Below are 24,979 nucleotides of genomic sequence, written 5' to 3'. Positions count from 1 at the left end.
GCATTAAAAAGGAAATGCTTGTTAAAATTCTATTTGTAGAAATACATGTGGCAATGTAAGTTAAGACTTTTTGCTTCAAATCTAGAAGTTTTCAGTAACATTCTTAATTCTAGAAGATAGGAAAAGCAGCAAAGGTTTCTGAAGATTTTAACACTTTGACAGCTTTCTGACAGATTATTAAAAGTGCTTTTTAAATCTAAAGAATGATCAAACTAGAAAGACAGAGTTACAAACATTCAGTTTTAATACACTAATGCTTGGGACAAAACCTAACCACAATGTATCCCAGCTAAAAACATCGCTTTTTTTTTGGCTATATTTCATGGTTAATACTCCACAAAAGTAAAATGTTAATGTTTCCAAAAAGAAATTTTGTGTACAGCCAAATAAGCGTAACAGATAAGGAAAGTTCTAACAAATCAAAGCGATGTCTATCGGCCACAGAAAATTCTGGCCGGTTTTCTCCTCTTAGCTTCAATTTGAAATGATTAAGTGCAATTTATTTTTCACAACAGTCCTTACTGGATCCGCAGAGATGGGGCTCCAAGCCTCTGTTTCCTCCGCTTCATCATTGTGCTGATACACTGATATGCCTCTTCCCAGCATAAGAGGCTTAGAGCTGGGAAGGAGAGGCCACTGTTATCACTCCAACGCAGAGCACAGAACAATCAGTGCAATTCCAAGCTCTTCATATACCCCCGGTGTCAGAGAGACCTCGGGAGTTCAGTAATGGTCCAGATTAACCACACAGCTCATGTCAAAAACCTAATTATTTATAAAAATAAAAAAATTTAAAATTCAGATTAAAAAAAATCTTCTGCGAGCCTATTGACAGCATCCGGCGAAGGGAAAGGGAGCCCAGCAGAAGGAAGGGAAGGTGCCGACAAGCCCAGGACACAGAGCCTGACCTGTCCCAGCAGCGCTCCTGCCACAAGTCAGCCGCCAACTCCGGGGCTGCCAGGAGCAGGAGCGGCTCCCTCAGCAAGCCGAAGGGAGAGCGGAAAGCCAAGGGCGGCGATGGCAGACGCCGAAGGGTTCTGGCAGGGCTGTGACAGCCGGGAAGCTCCCGGGGCGATGGAGCACAGGCAGCGCTCGCACCCAAAGCCTGGCGGAGCGCTCAGCGGCGTGCGGGGAGCAGCTGCTCCCGGCCCCCTGGACACGTGAACCGGCCCTCGGGCAGAAATCAATCCCCTCAGCTACATAAAACATCTTCCCCTAACTCCCAAGCTGTGCTCCAGACACAAACTTCATGGATTCCAGCACCGAGAACGGAGCGGCGGCGCTCCCAGCAGCCTGGGGAGCCGGATGCTGCAGGGGAGAAGGGGGAACACCTTCACCAGGAGGAAATGTTCCCTTCACACTTCTGCTTGCAAACAGCAACTTCAACCAGCTCAAAATCCATTTTGTGCTATTAACAAAACTGCCCCAAACGATGTCCAACATTGTTTAAATTTGTGTTTGTAAGAATGTTGCTTTCTCCCAAAAAGTTTTCATCCATATATATATATATACATATATTCATATACATACATACATATATATACACTCACACACACATGTATATACACACACATATGTTTATTAGGCTTCAAAGGGCTAAAGGCTGTATTTAAGCTGCCATTCACAAGTACTCAGCAAGTGAATCAAATTCCAGGTGACAACTCAGACCCTCCCATGATTCTGATCGCAGCCCCACAGTAAAAAATCCCAATCTCTCAGCAATTAGGAAAACAGAGTGCCAGGCTGAGCAGGAAGGGCCAGGGTGGTTGTTCCTTACACAACCAATGTTCCTGTCCCCCACACTGTGCCTCTGGAGAAAGACAGCACCAGCAAGCAACAAAAAGTACAAATTTGGTATGCTACATATAATTCTATTGTACCTATTAAATGAGAGCCTGGATTAAGTAGTGGAAACTTGACAATGAAAACTGCAGAAAATACTTTTTCCACTTTTAAATCCTTGATGAAAACCTCCATAAATTCTTTGTCTCTGAGATTACAGTCTATACATAAAACTAAAATACTCCTGATTCACCAAATCACTTATTTTAAAGCAACAATGCTTCCAAAATATTTTTAAAATCTAATACAGGAATAGCAGCACTGCTGTGGAGCCCCACAAGAATAATTCTGCATGTTCCACCTCCAGAACCAGCCCCATGGATCAGTTTAAGAGCAGCAGGTTATTTCTCACCTACTGCTTGTGAGCTGTTTCTACAAGCTCAGAGAAGGATGGGTTGGTCAGAAGAGTGCAGCTTTCTCTCCCCATCTATGTAAGGCACCACAAGCAGAATGCAATGACTGGAGGCATTATTTTTTACTTTATTTCCAGATCCAAATCAGAACAGAGTGCAGAAGCAGCAAAAATCCCTACTCCTTTTCAGAACCATTTTTCATCCACTTCCTGCACTTTGGCTTTCCCACTCTTGGGACAGTGGCACTTGCTCCTGGCAGGGAAACAGCATCGATCCATCACCAGCAGAAACACTCACCCGCCAAGACGAGCAGAAACTGAATTATATACTCCATTTCTCTGCAGATACAGAGGAAATTCCCACAGCACCTGAGCACGGCAGCACAAAGACGAAAACCACTAAAGGCCAGAAATTTTCTTTCCTGCCATCAAACTTCTTACTGTCTCCAAGGTCTAAACATTCAAAAGAATACAAGTAGTTCAGCACATCCCCCCAAAGAAATTCCTTGGTGTGTTTTGTGTTATTTTACTGCCAAGAAGCTGGGGGTAAGTTTAACAAATTATGATGAAGACTTGTTTAATGAAACCCCCTCAGAAATGTTGAGGGCAGCAAAAAGGAAGAACCTTCAGAGGTTTAAAGTGGAATGGTAGTGCAGAGAAGGAGGGAGAGAATGAGAGAAAATAACTCCCACAGGGGACATCAGCTGCCTTAAAAAGTGATTAGAAGGAATAAAGACAACCATAAAAGGCTTGCACACATCTTCAGCAAACACTTTTATGTTGCTTACCATATTTCAGAGATAGACATAAAAACTTCAGGTAAATACTACTCTTTACCAGCACCAATCACCATCAAAACAACAATCTGCAATACTTGGTTCATATAAATGTGTATTTTTACTGGCTACATTCTGGATTAAAACTATTTTGTCATGTTTCTTATGCCTCCATTTTATTTTTCCATTTGTATACAGCCTTTTAAAGTATATTTGATACAGGTGGTTGATATTCATAGCAGGAAATAATTAACAAAAAACAACTTATAGCTGAAGTTAGAAACTGGTTTAGCCAATTTAGTTTGCTGAGGAAATTACTCCTTTCAAATTTGGATATAATATGGGAAAGCCATGGGTTTTTTTAGAAAATTTTAGGTAACACAAAAATTACAGCAACCCACACCATGAACCCTGCCTTAGAAACCATGAGGATTTAAAATATAAACCCACATTTTTCATTTTTCATTAAAAAGCCTGAACAGGTCAATAAGGTTCATGCTATAAAGAAGTGAATTTGTTATTAATTTATTATTACTGGGGTACTGAACAAGAAACCAGATGGCTCAAGGGCAGCCCCAACTGGATTTAATGCTCAGCCAAGGAGGCAAGCTGAAGCAATAGTGAGCTCCAGGCTCACAGGGCACCCTGCAGCCACAATGAAATGCAGTTTGCTGCTTCATCTTCTGGGTGCTGAACTGCTCTTGAACACATAATACTCAGAGATGTTTCACCAAGGGATGCTCCTGCTGCAAAGTTCCCACCTTTGTCTTTTCAAGTCTGGGATGTCTCTGCTGCGATTCATGTGCAGGTGCACATCAAACCCATGTGAAAGCTGCAGCCAACAATACAAAAACCAATCTCTGCTCAGAGAACAGAACAGGATAATGGCTGAAAATAATTAAATCACTTCAACTAATAGGCTGGAGATCAAAGTTTGAGTCTATTGCTCCACATTCGCTATTTAAAACTAAAGAAAATATTCATGAATGGTAATTATTTCTTTTGTGAACAAAGCATGGAGAAAAACATAACCAATACATTTATATGCATAATTCATTAAAGAAAAACTTTGAACTCTGATTATTGAACCACACCAGAGACAAAATATAACTACTTACTCCTGTTCTCTAACTACTCAGTCTCTTAGCAGCCTACAACTCAGCTGAGTATCATCTCCTTTAGTGCATTAAACATAACCCCCTATAGAAACACAAACACTTTAAGCACATTAACAACAAAATGGTATCTAAATTATCAGGCATTTCTCTTAATGTCACCCTACATACAATTCCCCCATCTGCTTTACATGTCTGCTCACTCTGTGCTGATTATTTCAAAATTAGGATTGCAAGATACCCAAGAGTAAAGCCATCCTTTACAGCGTGCCTGTGTTTCCTTCCTAATATGGAAACAGTCATCAACACTCATCAACAGATTTCACAGGCTCCATCCCACCACTCATTCTCTTCAGCTCCCATCCAAGCCAACACAGGCTTCTTTAGGTGACAAAATTTCTCATGTTCCCCTGACAAAACAGTGAGACATGTAACTCCACTCCATTTCATTAGCACAAATCAGCACAGCAACTCTTGTTGTCCCTGCTTATAATCAGCTCCTGCAATAAAATAGAGATTATCCACACCAACCCAGGAAATATGAAGTATTGAGAGTCAAACAAAGGAAAAGTTAGAGGCATTGTCAGGAATAACTCATACTTCTCCATTCAGCAATGACAAATACCCAAACTGATCCACAGGCTAAAACCTTTCTAACTCAACAATCTAGCAAAGCAATCATCAAACCAGCAGCAATTGTCAAGTCCTCATTCTGTTTCTGGCAGGCTGGAAATAATTACTGCCTCCCCAAATATGATTTTTTACTGAAGTGCGCCCCAACCTCCAGACTAGCACACAAAAAAACGCTGAGTGGCTGATTTTTGTATCTAATTCAATTGCTACTGAACTGCTACAAAGGCTGGAGTTTGTGCAGAAAATGGATGCACCTCTTGAGGGTTTCTGGCTCCAAGCCAGGTACTTCATCCTCCTGTCCATTCCTGCTTCTGCTTCTGTCGGTGAACAAAAGTCAGTGACTGACAGTCAATGAATCAGGACATGGCTACATCCATAACTATCCCTGCTCATCAGCCACAGCACAACAGCAGCTTTCCACATTCTATTTTATTTTTGGAATTTACTTTTGCTTATGAAGTTCACTGTTGATTCAGAGGAAAAGCCTCCAGAAGAACTGAGAACTGCCTACAATTGTGATGCCACCCTTTTAGACAGAATGCTTGAACAAATTTATACATAGTATATGTATCTCTTTACCTTATATTACACACATCTATTTTAATTATTCCCTTGATATAATTTTCTCTCATTTCTAATTCAAAATCTAAGAGGATTTTTTTTTTTTTTCATCCAGTAAGCACTCTGATATTGGGATATGCAAAATCATGCAGATCAACTCAGCAAGAGCCTTTTCAGTCAGCCTGTACACTTCATAGTACAGCACCAACACAGCTCTGCATCAGCCACAAGGCACTGTTGACTTCATGAACAGCTAAAACTTCTCAAACAACAAGACATCATTTGGTTTTGGACTACACTTGGTACTTGACTATAGAATCTGTAATTCCAGAAACTACAATCAAATAACCAGGTAGATAACACAGGCAACTAACACATTTCAGTTCTTCACAGATTGTTAGTCTCACTAATAGCTGCAACCTTGTGCTTAAAATTTATGGCCTGGATCTTCTTGACACAGGTTGCTAAATTTCTTCACATAGTGACAGCTTAAAAGGCACTCACTTGTGGAAGAAAACTAAAGTGAAGTAATGAAAATTGCAGGAGTTAAGTAATACAGAAATAAAATATTCAGTCATTTGGTTTAGTTACCAGTAATTAAAACACTACACATCTGAAGCTTTTGATTTGTATCTGAGATACCTCAAATAAAAGTATATAAGTCTTGTGTCATACCCACCTCCATGCTGGAATGAGCTGGAATATCTCTGGCATCCTCAATTTCAATTCCAAAAGTTTTGTGCAAAAATATCTAAGTTACATTAAATAAAAAACTTACTGGTAACTCACTGCTCCACTATCTGATCAAAGAACCTCCATAATCTTCAAATGATGAACACCACCTGTCTAAGAAATCTCTCAAATCTCGTTAAGCCAGCCTTTGAGGCATACTGGTTAAAAAAACCCAAAACCAGTCAGTGCTTCATGTTCTTTAAATAACTCCCTGATTGGTTTATCACTGTCGTATGAACTAAACAAAAAGGTCTGGTCATGCCCTACTTTTAAAAAAAGACCTTTTGATCCTCTCTGTATTGTTCAACACTGAATCACTAGCTCTACACAGCATTTTCCAAACACTGTTTCTTATACAAAGGGGATAGCTTACACTGAAAGACTGAAAATAATTTCTCATTAGAACCAGAAACCTGAGGAAGAAAGGTTATAAGCTTTTGTGAGCTTCATGTCTGTAGTCTACAAGCTTTGGGAAACAATTTTAAATCATAATGCATTAGCAGGCAGTACAAAAGCTTTCTCTTTTATATAATGCAATCAATAATGCAATTTCTTCCACCATAAATCTGTAAGCATAGCAGAAGCTTAACTCACATAATACCACTGAAACACAAGTTAGTTCGCTAAAATTCTTTAAGTGTCATAATGCATTAAAATTTTTTGCTGTTTGTTTAAATCACAGTTTTAAAAGCCTACTTTTCCTGACATGTACTATTTTATTGAGATACCTCTATCAGGATGGCTGCTCCACAACAACCTGACCTGTGTGGCTCAGAAGCTGTGTGCTTAGACTTCTGTCAACAGATTGTTTGAAGAGCAGTGATCAAAGTTGTCTATATTGCATAAATAATCAGTGACTCCTCTGGAGTCACCTCAGCGATGCCAGGGTGGCAACACTCAACACCACAGCTACTTCAGTATCAGGATCAGCTCAAGCTGGTAATTAGAAGTAAGCTTACACTACCACTGCTTTTCCTGCTACACTTAAGGAAATGAATAGAGGCTTCAGTCTCAGAGAAATCCAAGATAGCTCTTTCCAAGCCCATGACAGATTCTTGAGAAGAGAAAAAACAGAGCATCTGCCCATCTAAATTACTTCCACAACTGAACAGCTATATATGTTCAAAACAAACCAAGGGATGAATAAAGAATAATTATACTTACAAGCTTCCTCTTCTGGGGAGACTGAGCTCTTTCTGGAAAAAAAAAAAAAAAAATGAAAACTTTGAGTTAATTTTACTTTTTATTATATATTACTAATTTATTTAGCAATAAATGACTGAGGTGGAATGAATGAAGAGCTGGCCATTTTCCAGCGCATGCTCAGTGCAGAACTGCACAGCTTTGCTGCTGCACATTCACAATGCACAGTCTGGGGTACAAAAGTTGCTCAGTTTGCCTAAACAATCATTGCCTTTGGAGTCAAAAAATCATAAGCACTCAACAGAGCAAACATAACTTTGAAGTTCAAGCCTGAGCATGGATAAGGCAGTAATTAATTCTGTCCTACATACCTCATCAGCATCAGACTGAACCACTTTGAGAAGTGTGGAACGTGGTATGCCTGCAGCTGCTGCAGTATGGACTCACACTCTCACCAAAAGGAAGAATTAATGCCATAAAGTGGATTTTAGGGGTGATTTGGGGTGTTTTTGTTTTTTTTTTTTTTAAAACATACACATCAGTTGTGTTATGTATTTTCACAAAACTTCGAGGCCAAACACAACTTCCACTTCTCAGCAGCATTTTGTGTTTCAGCAGCACAAGCAAAGGCAGACAGGGGATTTTGCGGTTTTTACTGCAGTCGATAGCCCGGGGGCATCCTCAGGCGTGGGCATTGCTGGACACGGAGCATCCTCCGGTACTGCTCGGGATGGACACGGAGCATCTCCCGACACTGCCCGGGTTGGACATGGGGTATCCCCCGGCACTGCCCACCCCGGCACTGGCAGGGATGACATGGGGCATCCCCCGGCACTGCCCACCCCAGCACTGTCAGGGATGGACATGGGGCATCCCCCGGCACTGCCCACCCCGGCACTGCCCACCGCGGCACTGGCACTGCCCACCCCGGCACTGTCAGGGATGGACAGGGGACATCCCCCGGGCTCTGCCCACCCCGGCACTGGCACTGCCCATCCCCCGGCACTGCCCACCCGGGCTCTGCCCACCCCGGCACTGCCCACCCCGGCACTGGCACTGCCCACCCCCGGCTCCGCAGTGCCCGGCCCCGCCCGGCTGCGCTCCCGCCGGGCACCGCCAGGTGGCAGCCGCGGCCGCCGCCCCAGCCCCGATTCTGGGGGTTTTATCCTTAAAACATCAGCACGGGCTGTGCTCGTCCCCGGCTGCTGCCCTTCGGCTGAGCCCAGCAAGCAGCAGCACGGCCAATACCAACTGCATGTCTACTGATCTACGGGATGTGTTTCTCATCCCCTCTAAGAAAAAAAATAAATAAATCCGTGTTTCCACTGAATATTGAAGAAAAAAAATCAATAGGAAAAAAAAAATCAAATCCATAACATTGGTAAGGTAATCTCTTTTCCATCTTTAGCTATAGTGTTTGTGCTGACTGACATGACTAACAATGTCATTGACAGGCAGTGACTGGTCTGATACATGGGATTTGGCTTAAAGTTTTTCAAATATACCAAAAAGTTACAGCCACTAACAACTAATAATTAAATAAATAACTCTTACATGCTATCATTCTTTTCAAGTATGAGTTCTCCATAATTTGAAATTTCATTAGAGTTTAACAGTACTGAGCAAATTCCATGTGTGAATTATCGCAAGGCTGACAGCTTACAGCATCAAGAAATAAATTCCTGTCGTCAGACAAACTTGTCAAGATCTAATCAAAACACTTCAAGTGCATAAGATAATAAATCACTAGCATCTATAACAGGTTGTGTGGTTTATATTCTAAAAAAGGTACTTCTTCCACTCTCATTTGTTAGAAAGAATTAGTTTCCAACTGTGAAGCTGTTAGCAAAGACAGCTTTTTGTACTGCAAATTCATAAAAAACCAGGTAAGATATAAGTATTATATGTTGTTCTACTTCTGTGGCTAGTGTGTTACTTAGACATGCATATAAATCTTTTTCATCATATGAGCAGCTGTATTTAATTTATGCTTTTTTAAGATGGCATCTCTTGGCAGAAGGCATTTTTTCTATTCAAATGACACATATCTATTTATTCCAACACAGTAAGCCCCAGAAATTTTTAGAATGTATGTATAAAGCTCCGGAATTCCATAGTACTGGATGAAAAAGCAGTGACCTTTAATTCTCTCTAACTACCTTCTAGTTTTTGAACTTCCAGGGTTCATTTTTACAAGCTTTGCTCTAGTCATTAGAGCTGAAAAGTCATTTAAAGAGAGAACACTCCCTTGCAGCAGCACAGCTCTGGTAATTGTGACTTGTAATTACCAGACATACATCACAAGAAACACGGTCCAGGAACAGGAATGGACAAATCCTTTCCTTTACAGAACGCTTGCTTTACTTGAACAATATGACCTTTAATACCTCCTGTAATGTAGGTAATTCAGGATTAAATGCATGCAAGGTTAGGAGGAAGACTGCCTGGGGCTTTGTTCCTGAAAGCATCCCTTGGAAACTGAGTTTCCAAATAAGGAAGGAACAAAGTCCTAGCAGATGACATCTCAATGCAATTGAAATATTATCCTATCCATGTAGGAATTGTCTTCATTCTGCACCTCCACCTTGACAAACACAGTGCAGCTGAGGAATCAATAGGCAGTAGTTCACATTTAATACCACTGTGGTCTTGACAACAAAGAGCACAATCAAAACAATCAATTTTTATACCTGTTGTTCCACTATGCCTCATTTCATGTTAGTCTTAAAATCCCCTTCACAAACCCTTCCATCCACACAGCCCACCAAGTCCTGGCCTCTGCAGCACATCCCCTGTCCTCTGGAGAAGTGACAATGCACCCTCCCAGCTCTTTGCCCTCTTCTGCCTCTCCAGAGCTGGTAACAGCCCCTATAATCCCCCAAAACAGACCATGAACAGTGGGGCCAAGGCAAAAGCACCAGAGCTGGACATTGCACAACCCCGAGCAGTGTAATTATGAGATTTGCTTTTCCCAAATCACCAGGGAGTTTGCGTGTGAAGAAGTTACATCCCAGAGAGAAAATGCCTGGAGATGGAAAGAAGGAGGGAGCAGACTGCAAACAGCTGCTGAGCTATTTCCTATTTGAGGATGCTCACTGCCAGGAGAACACTGCAGACCTCCAGGGGATCAAGTGGACAATGCAAACGCCTCCCAGAGATGGGGATACACTCACAGGGTCGAGACTCAGCTGGGTCTTAAGACAGATGAACACTTCAGTGTGTGCAATGGGACCAACTGAGAGTTTGTATCTTATAATGACAGGGTGATTTCAAATGTATGAAATAGCACTACAGAAACTGATTCAGTAATTATGAAAAATGTAAGAGAAAAGCCCAACAGCATGTCACAAGCACCCTATAAAGGTTAAAGTCTACTCAGAATCACATATAGTATCACTTATAATAGAGATTAAATCTTTTAGTTAGTAAATTATGAGGTAGGTGGTATGATTTAACTGGTTTCCACCCATACCACAAAGGAGTTTGGCATTACATGTCCATGTATCCTGAAAAAATAAATCACATTTTAAGAGGTGAGATAACTAATAAAAGAGTGCTGAGCAGTGACTACTTGGTCTGAAACAATATTCACAGGGTGCAGCTGTAATCCTTTCAATATGCTAGTTTATCCTGAAGGACATTTTTCATTAAAGACCACCCTTCTGATGAGAACAACACATGAACCTGCAAGATTCCAAACTGCCCCTTCTGACAGCACATCTGCCTCCCTGAGCACTTGTGCTGCCAGTAGCTATATTTATATTACCATTATTACTCCAGCCAGCCTCCATGCCACCTGCTCTCTAGGTCAATAATATAACCCTCAAAACAGAGGCTTACATTTATATTTGATTTATATGAAGTGCTAAATAGCATAAGAACATTTTAAAATATTGGTGCACATTATTCACAAAGAACTTTCAGAAGTGGAAATAAAGAAGTACTTTCACAGATCCAAAAAAATAAGGAGTATATTAAATCTTGCAGTACCCAAATGACAGGAACAGACTGTTCTGGAAGTTAATTTTTTGTACCACTTCCACATTTCAAGGCATAATTATTAAACATGCAACTTGATCTCTACATGACAAAAGAAGCAGCAGATTTTCAGACAAGCAGTTGAAAAGGAACCTTGGGAGAGAAATTCAGCATCACGGAATTTATAAAAAGCTGATTCAAATATCTGCCTTCAAAAGAGTTCCTTATATTTCCTTTTATCTTAAGTTCATCACCTCAATCATAAGGCTATAAAATCAGTTGGACACCGTATCATGCTACAGAAGAGGCTTCACAAAAGGACTCAATTCTCATTTTACAGGCAGCAAGGAGGCTGAAAGAGAAAAAATACCAGCCATTTTAAAGATCATTTGGCTGCTTGCAAAATATATTGTTCAGTACAGAGATACTGAAAAATTCATTCAATTGTGTTTTTTTTATATAGAGAAACTGCATCTGAAAACAGGAATGTTTCAGGCAGCAGGAAGAGCGCTGGCATTTTGCATAGGTGTGTGCACACAATATGGAGCGGAAATAAAGTCTGGAAATCTATTTGTTCATTGACCTACAATACAACCCACATCGTTCCAGCAGATACGTGATGTTATAAAAGTGCGAAAAAACAGGAACCCATCACTCAAATTTGTCACTTTCTCTCAGTCTTGTAATTTGTCCTTGAATATGTATCTGCGCATATGGCACAGACCCACAGGCAAAGTTGGATGCTGGAGCCTGCACTGATGGCAGCTTAAATGGAGTCTTTGCAAATTAAAATGAGAACCATCACCACACAGGATGTTCCATATTTTTGCCAGAGCAGACAGCATGATTCCTGAGATTGCTTTTGACCTTGGCTCCCTTGCAAGGTAGCTCACTATCATACCAGTTGGGACAATAGACAAATATTTTTACAGCTATAAGAGCAAATACATTTCAGTTAATAAGTTAATATTTCACAGATGATGAAATTCCACTGACAGTCAGTGACCTGGTACCATGCACTCTTGTTTTAATTTTTTTTCCTTTGCTGACTATGTTTGCTTTAGGGTATACTACCAACCAGCAGGGGATTAATTAAATCTCCTTCTATACATAACCATTTGCATTACAGAAATGATATAATGAGGGTTGGAATCTCCAATTCTGATGGAAACTACAACCTGGCCGTGCAAGGACAAACTGTAATCCATCCATCAGATTAACGGGAAAGAATTTTTCATGGTGATTAAGAAAAAAAAAAAATACACCCCATGCTAAGCTTTTCTTCCTCCTATCATAATCTGTCAGAAAAAATAATTTCCTTCTTTTCACCATATCACTGTAAATGGTTATTAAAAACAGCACTTCTCAATTTCTCTGTCTAGAAATGATTACATCTGAACTTGTTTCCCAAACTCATCAGTGAAGAATTTTAAACAGCAACACTAAAACTGTATCTGTACTGAAGGTCAGATGCATCTACGGAATATGGTGCAGATATTTTCTATAATTTACTGACTTTTTAGAAACTAAATTCAGGATCACAGTGTAAGATCATCTGCTTAGCTACAGAGATACTTAAAATACAGAAAACGAATACCCAGACTCTTGCCAATACCATTCAAAATATTCAGAGGACATGGATTTAATTCTCAGACCTTTCTCCACACTCTACTGAATTTATGTCTGCCATCACACAAATTCTGAAATGCCATAGATAGCTTAGTCCCAGAGCATCTCCCCATATTCCCAGTACCAGCCAAACTGCCTGGACCCACCCCTTACTAAGAAATCTCACCTTCATGGTGGGAAAGTGCCACATCCTCCAGAAAAATGTGTGTGACATCAGAATAGTCAACAGTGTATCTGTTCACCCAGTGCTACCCCAAACATTCTACAAGTTCAAAGCAAAATAAAATTGTTTTGATTAATTTTCTACCTCAACAGAAGTTGCATGACATAAAAATGCCATTTGCAACTACTCAACATATAAAACCAAATGGGGAAAAAACCCTCAGCTCTTTAACTAAAAGGCAACCCTATTTCTCTAAACATTAAGTATATATCAGTCTTTCGACCCACAGGTCACGAATCAGCCAATGATGCATTTCATGCTTTTAGATCTTCCAGCCTTTCTTTTTTCTTTAGCTTAGAAATCCCCTACTAGTCAGCAAAATAAAAAGCCTTTGGATTTATTTCAAATTAGAGTTACTGCAGAAGGAAATAAAGCTAAAAGCCCTTTAAACTTTAAGAAAAATTCTCAAACACAGCAAATTATTTTTCCTTCCCCCCCCCACCAGCCCTTCTGACTGGGCAACAGAAACTCATCCCTTGGTAAGCAAAGCTAAGGATCCAGGTCACATCTGTGCATTAACCTGTCAAGAATATATGTGACCACAAGCTTCCCACTAACCTTTCTTATCACTTAACCTCAGGGCTTTCCATAAGATTATGGATTCTGGTTGCTTGACCTAAAATAATTCCAGAATATATCTCAAAACAGGCAAGAATTCACACTTTCCTCAGAATATTTTCAGTGCCCACTCCCATGTGCATATATCTTATATATGTGTGTATTTTAGTAAGCTGGAGTGTCTACTCCATATTTTGTACATTACATCATGTTTTCCAGCCCAAAATACAACATTACACAGTGCACAGCATGGGCCACTGCACATGGCAACACACGGGACTGAAACCACACGTCATGGCTTAGACTGGCAAATGACAGTAAAAACAATGGATGCAAACCACATTCCCAAGGGATGAAGGGAGAGCTGCCCAGCCCCAGGAAAAGCCAGAGCTTTTCCACAGCTGCCACAGCTCAGTGGGCACTCACAGCCCGGGGCAGGGTGGCACCACACATCCCTCAGCAGCGGGAGCAATGAGTGACTTGCAGTCCTCCAACTCTCATTTCCTCCACAGGATTCATTCCCATCTCTGTTTCTCAGGACCAGCAGCACAGGGTCACTCTGATTTCATGCCCTCAGTCAAGCACAAGTCTCTTACTTCCCATAGTAAAGACAATTTCTAGTTTTATATTTGATCCCAAGCTTTTCAGCTGTGGTTAAACAGAGGGTGGTTTCTAAAAATTAAGACAACCTCTAAAAACCCTAGTCACAACAACAGGGTACAGTAACTCAGCTGTTCAACCCTCAGACATCAGCAAACTAATTTACTATTAACTCGATTGTTTTCCTCAAGTCTAAAAAAATAAAACCAACCACAGGAGCAGCCCTCTTCAACTACACTTGCCAAACTTACTTTTAAACGTTACAGAGCACATAAGCCACAATGTTTTTAAGGTGTCATTTCACTAGCAGGAAAAAGTAAATTAGAATATTACAGCTTGTATTTTGCAACCCAGAGTCCTAGATGTGGTACAGAAGCATAGAAAAAACAGCAGGGCAGAAGAAAAACTATGAATTTACCCTCCTAACAGACAATCCATAAATTGCAACAGCAGTAGCTCCAGACCATTATGATAACTTTTCCCCAGAATTAAACAATAGCAGTAACCCAAAATATATGTGTGTGTGTGTAGGAACAAAATAAAATCAAGACACATGGTAGTCCTCTGTAAATAAAAGGTTATACATTAAAACCTGAGAAATAACACCAATAATAAATGCTCCAAATCTTACTTATATACTTTTGCACAAATTAGCCTAAAGGCAAAGGAATACTGAGGGTAATAAAGCACACAGCTTAGACAGCTCATTAATCTTTCTCATTACTTAATTCTAGTTTTACAAGGCCATGAAGCAGATTCCTGATGTGTGAAAGAGCCTGCCCAGCACCCAACAGTCATCCCAAATAATGGGAGCAACTGTTCAGAATTCTCTTTCATTTTGCCAGACGGCGCCAGTTTCAGAAATTTAAGTCAAAAGGTCACATTCTGCAAAATTTTAGAAAATGCAGGAAAGAGTCTCATCTCGGGGCTGTACAGGACTGCAGCTGTAATGCTATTGTTAGAAACCGCTCTTAAAATTACTCTGTCTTGACTTGCACCAAAAATTCCTTCAAGACTGGGCATGCAATGGTCACAAGGAAACAGTCACAGCTGCTAAAAATGCCAAGAGCATTACAAATAAACAAATCCAGTTTTATTCTCTCCCTTGTAGGCTCATACTAATATTAATCTATGATTAAGTCAGTCGACATTTCTACTATACACACATCTACTCCTTAAAAGGCTGTTTCTAGACAAAATAACTGTCATCAAGGCTATCTGACAACCAATTTCATTCATAAATCTCTTTAAATATCCCTTAAAACTGAATAACCAAGCCAAACAAAATTTTGATGAGTTAAGAACCTTTCTGGTTTATCCAACATAAAAATTATATAAAACAATGAGCATCTCATGAAAACTCCAGGCCTGGCTCATCAGCTTGTATCCATTCAGTGCACTGCTAATACACATCATGAACAAAAATCAAAGGTTGCCCCCAAAATTATACTGAAATACATTGGTATATTAAAATTAATTGGACATTCTTCAATACCATAGTTGAAGCAACAAAAGGCACGTGGTCAGTTCAGTGTTAATGTCAGCAGCAGGTCTCTCCCACCAGTCCAAAGTCTGTCAGGCTGGTTTCCCACCAACTCCCCAGCTGTAAAGTGTTAGAAAGCAAACAGGCAGAAATTAAATTTAGTGGTTGTTTTTGAGAGGCATTCCCCATGTCTCCAATTGCTTTGTCAATGTTAGGCCAAGATTTGTGACACATCAACAGAATTTTACCTTTACAATTGCCTATTTCTCAATTAATTTAGACAAAAAGAAAAAAGTGTCAAGCCAGTGTTGCCAGACAGCTGGACAGCTTGGCCAGCCCTAAAATAATGCCAAGTTTCCTAATAGTAAAGCTCTGGGAGAAAGTTCCAGGGAAGAGAAACCTTTTAGTTCCTCAAAAAGCTTCAACAATAAAGGTGTCTCCCATCCTTCCTTAAAGCTGCATCAAGTCCATTCCACACAGATATGGTAAAACACTCTCAGAAATTGAAAGCATAAGCAATCAATTTTAAAGATATTTAGTAATTAGTCCTAAAAGGAATTCCAAGCAAATAAAGCTCCCTTGCCTTCATCTAGTTTATGACTGATAGCATCTGTAACCTTGCGCGGCATCCATTAAGCTCAGTAGTTAATTACATCTGCTCTGACTGGACATTATTTACAGAACAAGCAGATGTAATTTTCCATTGCTTAGCTAAGCTACATGAGGCACTTCAGCCTACCCCTCTCAAATCACTGCTTCTCACAAAAACACGGAAGGAGGGACAGACAGGGTGCTCTGATCATTTTCTGCAAAGGAATAGTTACAGGCCATCATCCACTTAATGAGGAAATCCACATGCTGAGCACCATGAGAAAATTCAGAATAATCAGAGCCAGACAGTATTTACACCTTTGTAGGCAAACAAGAAAATTTTAACTTCTCTTTCTGCCCTCAAAAGTGAATATTCTCTGATATTGCTTATGCCTGCTGGGCTCCACACTGGAACATAAACCCTTGACAAAAGTGATGAAAGAAAGGGCTCTGTTGCTTCATTCCCCAAAAATAAATACTCTTTTACACCAAAAGCAAAAGCCACAGATAGTTGACATTTGCACATATTATGTGTATAGGACAAGATATTCACCCCCTGGATATATAAGGTGGTTACACAGCTAGCATGACTCATTTCAGTTATAACACAAAGCCTTTATACCACAACTTTTATAATTATTAGCTCTGGAAAATAATAATTTCAGTGAAAAAAAGAAAACATTAAATTGGAACATGCTTTCCTACCATCTTTCACACATACTTTCAAACAAATAGGGGTTGGGTTTTTTTCTGCTTAGGTTTATTTAAATTAATCATAAAGAAGAAAAAAAAAATTAGAAAAAAGTAATTAAATCATCCTCTCAATTTCAGTGAGACAGAACTGTAATAATCACCAACTGAACTCTAATTTTAAAATTACAATCTTATATTAACTTCAGGGGCCCAAAAGTGTGACAATGCTCTAAGGTGGAATATAAAATAGGAAACTGCAAAGTGGTGCTAGGCCAAACCCAGCACTGATTTACAGATCAAACCCAATGTGGAGAAAGTTTTCTACTGGGGTAGGTAAGACAAGCTTTGGGCATAGAAGAGACAGGGCATACCTCACAAAAACAGCATTTATTGCTTTCAAAATGAAAGACAGGTGAGCTGGGAACCATTGAAACTGGCCAACCTCATCCCTGGGCACATTTTTAAATAACCACATCCAGCCCCATCCCTCAGTTACATCATAAATTCTGCAAATGACAAGAGAACTGAAGTTTTTGATCACTTAGGTTTTTCCTATGAAAAAATATGGGATACATCTAAGCATCTTTTACAGATTTATCTATGAACAACCCTACATTTAATATAGTTGGATAATTCAGGTTTACTCAGTACCAAGAGATCTGTTTCAGAGTAAAGGAAAATTCATCCCCAATTAAAGTAGTGGTAAAATACAGGCACTAACTCCCAAAGCACAGATTTGAGAAAGTGCAGACTGTGCCTAATGACTTTTATTTCTGATGGGCGATTAGTGTGCTCTGTAATGGACTGACAGAAACAGCTGATTCTATTACAAGGACATCTTCTGGCTAGGATTCTCTTTCTGTTGCATTTAAATTATAAATATGGGCTCTCTTGAAAATATATCAAGACAAAAGATATTAATCAATATCTAAAACTTCTGCCTTCTGTCCTTTACCATATTTCAAATTAGAACAAACACTGACTTCATCACCAGGAAAAGTCTTGCAGGTACTCAGGACTGTCTGCACTGTAATTTCTCTTCTGTACATTCCTCTTCATCCTCTACTCCTTTTAGAAGAAGCTGCAAGGTTTTTTTTTAATTCAGCTGTTGGCTTCAAAGTCAGGTTTTAAGGTATATTCCTGTTTGCATTTATGGGTACAGAAAAAATTTCCAAAGACTTCGCAAGACCTGAAAATTCATCACCAATTGTCACTGAACAGTCTCTTTCTTCAAAGAGGATTTGGAAGGGGTTTTTCCTCAACTTGACAGGTCTCAAAACTGCAAGTCTAATCAATGGCCTTGTTCACACTTTCAGGCTGAATTCAATGCATGATTAAAGCATTCAGCTCAGAATAGCTTCTGGGGAGCCAAAAAGTCTTTAATACAATGTTTTTAACTCAGTGTCTGTAACGTACTATAGGAGAACTCGAATACCAGAACCAAAGTCCCTGCTCCTCTGATACATATTTCATAAAAGCTACAAAAAAAGCAACTCATAGTGGAAAGAAAAAGCAGCATGGAAACTGCAAACTAACAGGCAAAAAGCTTCAGTACATTGAAACATTTAAGTACAAAAGTAGTGTGAGCACCTAAAAGCCAGCTCTATACCTCTGCACAAGCTTTCCCACTGCTGCCTTTGAAGTTTTGTTGTAATTTTCTTTTGTCTATCCCACCTCACTGACAATCAGACCCAACTCATCAGCTTTTTTCAGAGCAGAAGTTACAATTTTGAAATGCTGCTATGTACAATGGAGGACTTCCTATACAAAGAATGTTTGCTGTGGAGGATAAAACAGTTCTTACGATGATAACTAATGAAAAGAAAAAACCTTATGAGACTTTTCACTGAACTTGTTACATTTTTTTTTTTGAGAGGGACCAAACTGCAAAGAAATAATGAAAAAGATGGAAGTTTAGTGACCATCTGTGAAGAACTAACCTAAATAGCTTTCAAAGAATGACTCAAGGTTTCATTTCCTGATAGCAAACATCTACCCATGCTCCTTGGTATAAGTTATCTTCTTCATCAAGAAAATTCTTGGTTTATTTCCTTTAAATGTTTAACTCCTTAATCCCTATTTCCACAATGTTTTATCTCAGGCAATGCTACCACAAACTGTACTGGTGCTCCCGAATTCTCACAACAGTAGTGCAACTTCAGCAGCCAAAACAAAGGATTAGTAAAAGCATTAAAATGATCCTGCAAAATCATTCAGTACATACACAAAAATCGAATTAATTTCATTAATTGTCCTCCAAACTTAAATTCTGCAATAACTGATAACTTTCATCTCAATAAAACAGTTTAGAAACTGATAAAATAGTTCCAATGTGATCTGACCGCAACAGGCTCAAAGCTCTTTTAACATATTTAATTTTCCATTTCTCACAAAGTAAAATGCACAGCAAAGGCAAGATGGTGATTCCCATTTAAATCCTATCCTTGGAGCTGAAACGTTGCTCCAAATTCACCACTGAATTTTAAGCATTTCAGTTTACTTAGGAGATAAGAAACTTTGGAGATTGAAAGATTTGTTTTTTAATGCAGACATTGTGCTTGTTGAATTCAGAATTTTAACACCAGAAAACAAACGCACCATCTAGTCAAGGAATTACAGATGACTGGCTATAGGGGGATTTCTCTAACACACATACACCCAAAACAACCCCAGTGCAGCTCCTGTGTTAGTCCAGATTTACATTTGTGCTAAGTGACAATTTGGACTTAACATCTCAAATGATGTTTTCTCACATACATGATTTAAAAAAAAAGGTTTGTCACAGGTACCACTTTATTTTCACTGCTTTAAATTCCACAGTAGCTTCTTAAATAATGAATATTTCTTCTCTGTCCACCACTTACTTTTATAAAATTATTTATCTTTGAAACAAATTTAAAAGTCAGGTTAGTGTTTATTTAAGAAAAATCCTAGGATGGCTCACTTGGAAACGAGAACTATCAGAGATTGGGCAACAAAAACATTTAAAAGCAGTTTTTCAGATGTAGGGAGCCTGGTGTCTTACTAGGTGAGCCCCTGGGAAAGCCCATTGCTTTGTTACATGGTGTTGGGTTATTTGTCAGGTGAAGGCAAAGCAGCTCAAGTCATATTCCCTCCCCCCACCTGAAGCTGGAAGAAGCTGCCCAGCATTTATGTCCTGAGTGCTTAAATTGCTATGTACAGCCTGCTTAAAAAATAAAATCAATAGACATTATGCCTACTTATTTAAAAATCAATAGACATTACAGATTAATAAAATATTCTTTTCATTTTCCCATTTTCATTTTATTCTAATTGAATATTTATAGCCTCTCTACCCAAGTTTAACATTAAATGCAAATGGACAGAGAGCATTTAAAGGTGTACTGGTTCTGGGAAGCAGAATCTGTACTGTTATACAAACTTGAAAGAATTATTTGTAAAATTACCATACTGAGGAGAGCAAAACCTTATTTTCTATCTTAATACTTCAAGTTTTCCGTGTTTCAGTGTACTTAAATAGTATTCCACTGCCTGTTCAGACTGAGAAACTATTAAAGTAAATGTCTGATCAAAAAAATAGTATTTTCAAAACAACACTGGAACATCACTACACAAATGTCCATTAATTTCAATGGAAAAGGTGGGAAATTAGGTTCACTGTAGTGTCTGAAAATCTCCATCTGTGGCTTCCTTCATGCCAGGAAGGTTTTTGCTTCACAGATTCAGGTATCTCTATCAAAGCAAATAAGTCTCGGGAGCCTGGGAAAGGCAGAGAGAAAAAAGAAAAAAAGAAAGAAAAAAAAAAAAAGGGCTCAAAAAGCCAACAGGCAAATAAACAATACAATAGCAAGATACAGGAAAGGGAAATTAATCTGTTTACAGCACCAGGGAGCTACCATATGGAATACTAGGCATAAAGCAAAGCAGAACTTACAAGTACTTCTACATTAATTCTAGAAGCCTGAAAAATAAAACAAAAGTATATTTGGCAACAAACATCAAACAGCCATCCTCTGTAGCAGGCATCCCACACACCTGCCCACAGGAGGATAATCTATGGGATAGTGTTGTCAGTATTTACTTATCAAGATTGATGGATTAAGCTGTGGGAGCAGGGAAGATGCTCTGCAGATGAAATTTACCAGGATAAAAATATTACAGAAGAAATGCATCACAGAATCTCCTTGGGCAGGAACCCCAGCCTGTAATAGCTGAAAATACAGTTCCAGGGCTGTGCTACCAATTTTCAGTTCAAGGCAACGGCAACAATCAGGAAACATCAAATAAGATCAGGGAAGCTGCAAAGTTAGAACAAGTCACAACAGTCTGGGGCAGTGTTTCAGCAGGGCAACAGAAGACCAGTCTGAACTCCAAAAAGAGATGCTATTTTGGGTTTGTCCTCAGCCTTCTATATTCTTTTTCATTGCCCACAGCATGATTCTGTCTTGACTGGAGTGCAGCGTTCCTCCTGGGCAGGAGTCCCAAAGAGTTCATCAGCTCCTATTACACCTAATTCCTTCTTTTTACTCCATTATGTTGTCCACACTTGTGGGCTACTAATCTCTTGTCTACAGATTCGCACACACAGAACTGGCAGGGATTACAGAGAATGTTATCACAGAAATCTTGTATTTCAATGGCCAACTGGGCAACCTCAAGTTACCCTTGAATCATCCCTCCTTAAACCTCCCACACAGAAACTGAGTTAACTGCATTTATTCACAGAATCACCCACTATCACAATCAGCTTCCCCTTATCCTTGGGGATATCATCTCTGCTGCAGGAGTCACCTCAGCCCTGTCTGTAAAGGTCGATCTTCTCAAAGGTCAGGTCCATCCTCAGCAGCAATGCAGAGGGGGTGGCCCTGTGGTGCCCCTGCAGGTCTCACCTCTCAGCCTCCCTACCTTGTCCAGTTCAGTTACTTTGAGAGCAAACCTGAGCTCTTTGTGCTGGGAGCTCCCTGAACCACACACAAACATGCTGAAGACCTGCTCCATCACATGGTCTTCAACTCTGCAAAAAAAACTGGAGAACCTTTCACTTAGACACCAGATTTTTGTTCTATCTTAGGTTTAACCATGTGTTAGGAACTGGAACCTGATGCTAATTAAGTTTCTCCTTTAAGTAGTAATTAAACTTTCTTCCCATTCTATTCTACTTTTATTAAGCAAATTAGAAGTAGGTGAGAGCTATCCAAAAGCAGGTTCAGTTTTTTGACTTTATGGGCTTCTTCTTAAATGCTGAATAGAGGCTTCACTGATGACAGCCAACCTTTTTGTTATCTCCTGTTCTACATTAGAAGCTTCTTTTACTTTTACTCCTGCATCTCTGAACAGGTTAGGAATTCTCAGGATCCCAGATGATCAGGCAGAAAGTTGGCTAATGTTCTAGATGTGTCAGAAATCTTACATACAGAAATAAAAAACACCAAACCAAACAACCAATGCAGAAGTTCAAAAGTGTGTTGTTATTTTATTACAGCAAAATGTTAGCTAGAAGTCTGAGATTTGAGTTTCCCATGTAGATTGAGTTTTCCTAACTTAATTCCAGCATTAAACACTACAACAGCAGTTTCTGCACACAAACGTGGATTTCCTGTAAATCCTGGCAGTGTGAGGAACTTATCAGGTGAGTGGGCAACACAAGGCCAGAATCAGGATACACAGAACTAACTCACACACCCACATACAGCCAAATTAGCACTAATTTGACAAAGGACAGAGGACAAACTGTGAAGAAAATGGCCAGCTGTAATTTGGAATAAAAGGCAAACAGGCAGTTAGGCAGCATCAAGAACGGGATGGAACATAATATGGAAATTATTATAATGGCATTAGCTCAATCAGAAGCACATCAGCAGCTATGATGCCATGTCTGGTTCTGGGCATGCCATTCACAAAGAAAAATCCCAGACTCCTGGCCAAGACAGCTTGATACTATTCTTGAAATTCATATTCCTATAGAATACATACTTGAGCCTAAAACCAGAAAAAACCCTCCAACCTCCACTGAACAAGTTCCCATAAGAAAGGAAATAATTTGTCTTTCTAGCCAAAGGAGAGGTATCTTCAAACACCTGCAGTGTGACAGTGCTGCTTTCCACAGCTCAGCAAGGAGTGCCTCCAGTTTATCTGAAATGAATATTCAAATGCTGGCAGCCATCATTCCAGCAAAAGAAGTCTTTGGCTGCAGTGAGGACAGTCTCATGGATTAACTGAGGGAAGAATTCCCACAGAAGGAAAGCTACTCAGAACAAAGGACAATGCTGGCACAAGAAATGATGCATACAAATAGATGTGTGCTCAAAATGTAAACTTAAAGTTTCTGATTTTCAGAAGACTATGCTTGTAAAACAGCAATAAAGTGCTTAAATTCTCTGTGCTCCTAAAGAGATGTGATTGGACAGCGTATATGTATTATTTCATACATACACACAATTTCTATGAATGTGCAGACACAAAGAAATTCTGTTGTCCTGGGGTAAATGGAAAGCTCACACATTTTCATTTGTATATATACAAACTTCAAAAACACCTCAAGAGAAAATTTTGTTCTGATGCACCAGAGATTACAGTATTATTTCCAATACTTTCTTTTACAAATTATTTTGTTCCTTTGGAAAACAAGAGACTTGAAAGCCACAGGTTTCTGGAATGCATTTTTTAGATGAGCAATTCATGGAGGCATTCAAAAAGAGCCTACAATATATATAGCAGGCAAACTGTGAAAGCTTAGGGCAAGAGGAATTTTCCTAATCTGCTTAAGCACAGGATTTTTTTAGTGGCAACATGGCTGCTGCTATATGCCTCTGTCTCCCTGTCCTAAGCCTGTTTGCTTTTTGTTTTCTGTTTAGTTTGATTCTCTGGGGGGGCTTAATTGTGTTTTGCTTTTTTGTCTTCATGGCAGGACTCCTTTATTATCTGATTTTACGGCTGCCATTGCCATTTTCTGTGGGAGCACTTTTTTGTTTGTTTTATGGCCCACCTTCAGTGAATCCTCTTTAGTACGATCAACCTTTTTGGCTTTTTACTCCACTCCATTATTCTACTGCACTACAGTTTACTTCTGAGGGATTTGCTGCAAGACTCTCAGCCCAAATTTCCAGCAAATGAGGATACAGAAGGATCCATCTGCTGCTGATACACAGAAGTCTCAGCTGAAATACTTCTTCTGCCACAAATGTCTCGTTTGGGATGGACGGAGCTAAATCACCACATCTTTTCACAAGAGGATGCACTCCAGGAGTAGAATCAAACTCCTGAAGACACTGGATCAGGACCTTTTCCAGGAGGAGGAAGAGCTACCAAGAATCCAAAGTCTTTGTCATTTGACTGCCATTCCACCAGCAACTATTATGAGACGTTACTTCAAGTTTTTGTATCTCCAATCACTGAGGTTCTTACCACTGAAAAAGGAATTAGCACCTTTATGTTAATCAGTGAAAATATGTACCTGAAATTTGATTTATTAGATTTCATATTGCACATACTTTTGATATGGACTTTGGAAATACAGCAGTTGATTAATCTCCACCATTCATGCTGCAACAGGAGGAGAGTGACAGGTCTCTCCTAACAGCTTCTGGAGATAAATGCAATCTTTCTTCACTGAGAAAGGATTATTTCAGATGTAACTCTGATTACTGGCAGTGTTGTTAAAGCATCAGCATGTTGTATTATGTGTAAAAGTTAAAATTATAATTCTGTGTTCTTCTGAGAAAGTTCTGCTTTGTCCAGCATCAGGGGACAACGGGAGCTATCTTGCTTTTCTTTTAGTATTAGCTTGTTATTATGTCTTGTGCACCAGAATGCAACCTCCCATGTCCAAAAATCAATTTCTTATAAAATTATATCTTTTCTCTGTTGAAAGTTCAAATTGTTTTTAGCAAATGATCGTGTTTAATATTTCACTGTTAGTGAAGTTTTAATCTTTTCCTTGCAACCTGGAGTTACTATTGCAACCTCAGTGGCATATTGGCTGCCCTTAAATATTGCAATTGAGTTTTCCCCATTGCTTCAAGAATGTCTTTGAGGAACAGCATAAATGGTCTTATTTCTCATACTGTCTGCAAACTGGGTCATGGTCAC

General features: G+C 39.5%; 1 protein-coding gene across 13 annotated transcripts in view; it reads right to left on the bottom strand.

Annotated features, from left to right (window-relative positions):
* MAST2 (microtubule associated serine/threonine kinase 2) overlaps positions 1-24,979 on the bottom strand; it is a 167,328-nt gene that overhangs the window by 99,840 nt on the left and 42,509 nt on the right. For 10 of the 13 annotated variants that reach the window (XM_019007671.2, XM_033516480.1, XM_033516479.1 and 7 more), the window contains one exon: positions 7,176-7,207. In XM_019007671.2, coding sequence (XP_018863216.2) covers positions 7,176-7,207 — 32 coding nt within the window. Of the gene's footprint in view, positions 1-522; positions 732-7,175; positions 7,208-15,637; positions 15,740-24,979 lie in introns of those variants that run through there. The other 3 variants (XM_033516482.1, XM_015636253.3, XM_015636248.3) reach the window with 3 other exon arrangements.

This window comes from Parus major, chromosome 8 (genome assembly GCF_001522545.3).
Source record: "Parus major isolate Abel chromosome 8, Parus_major1.1, whole genome shotgun sequence".
NCBI classification, from domain to species: Eukaryota; Metazoa; Chordata; class Aves; order Passeriformes; family Paridae; genus Parus; species Parus major.
This window is presented reverse-complemented; position numbering and strand designations above follow the sequence as displayed.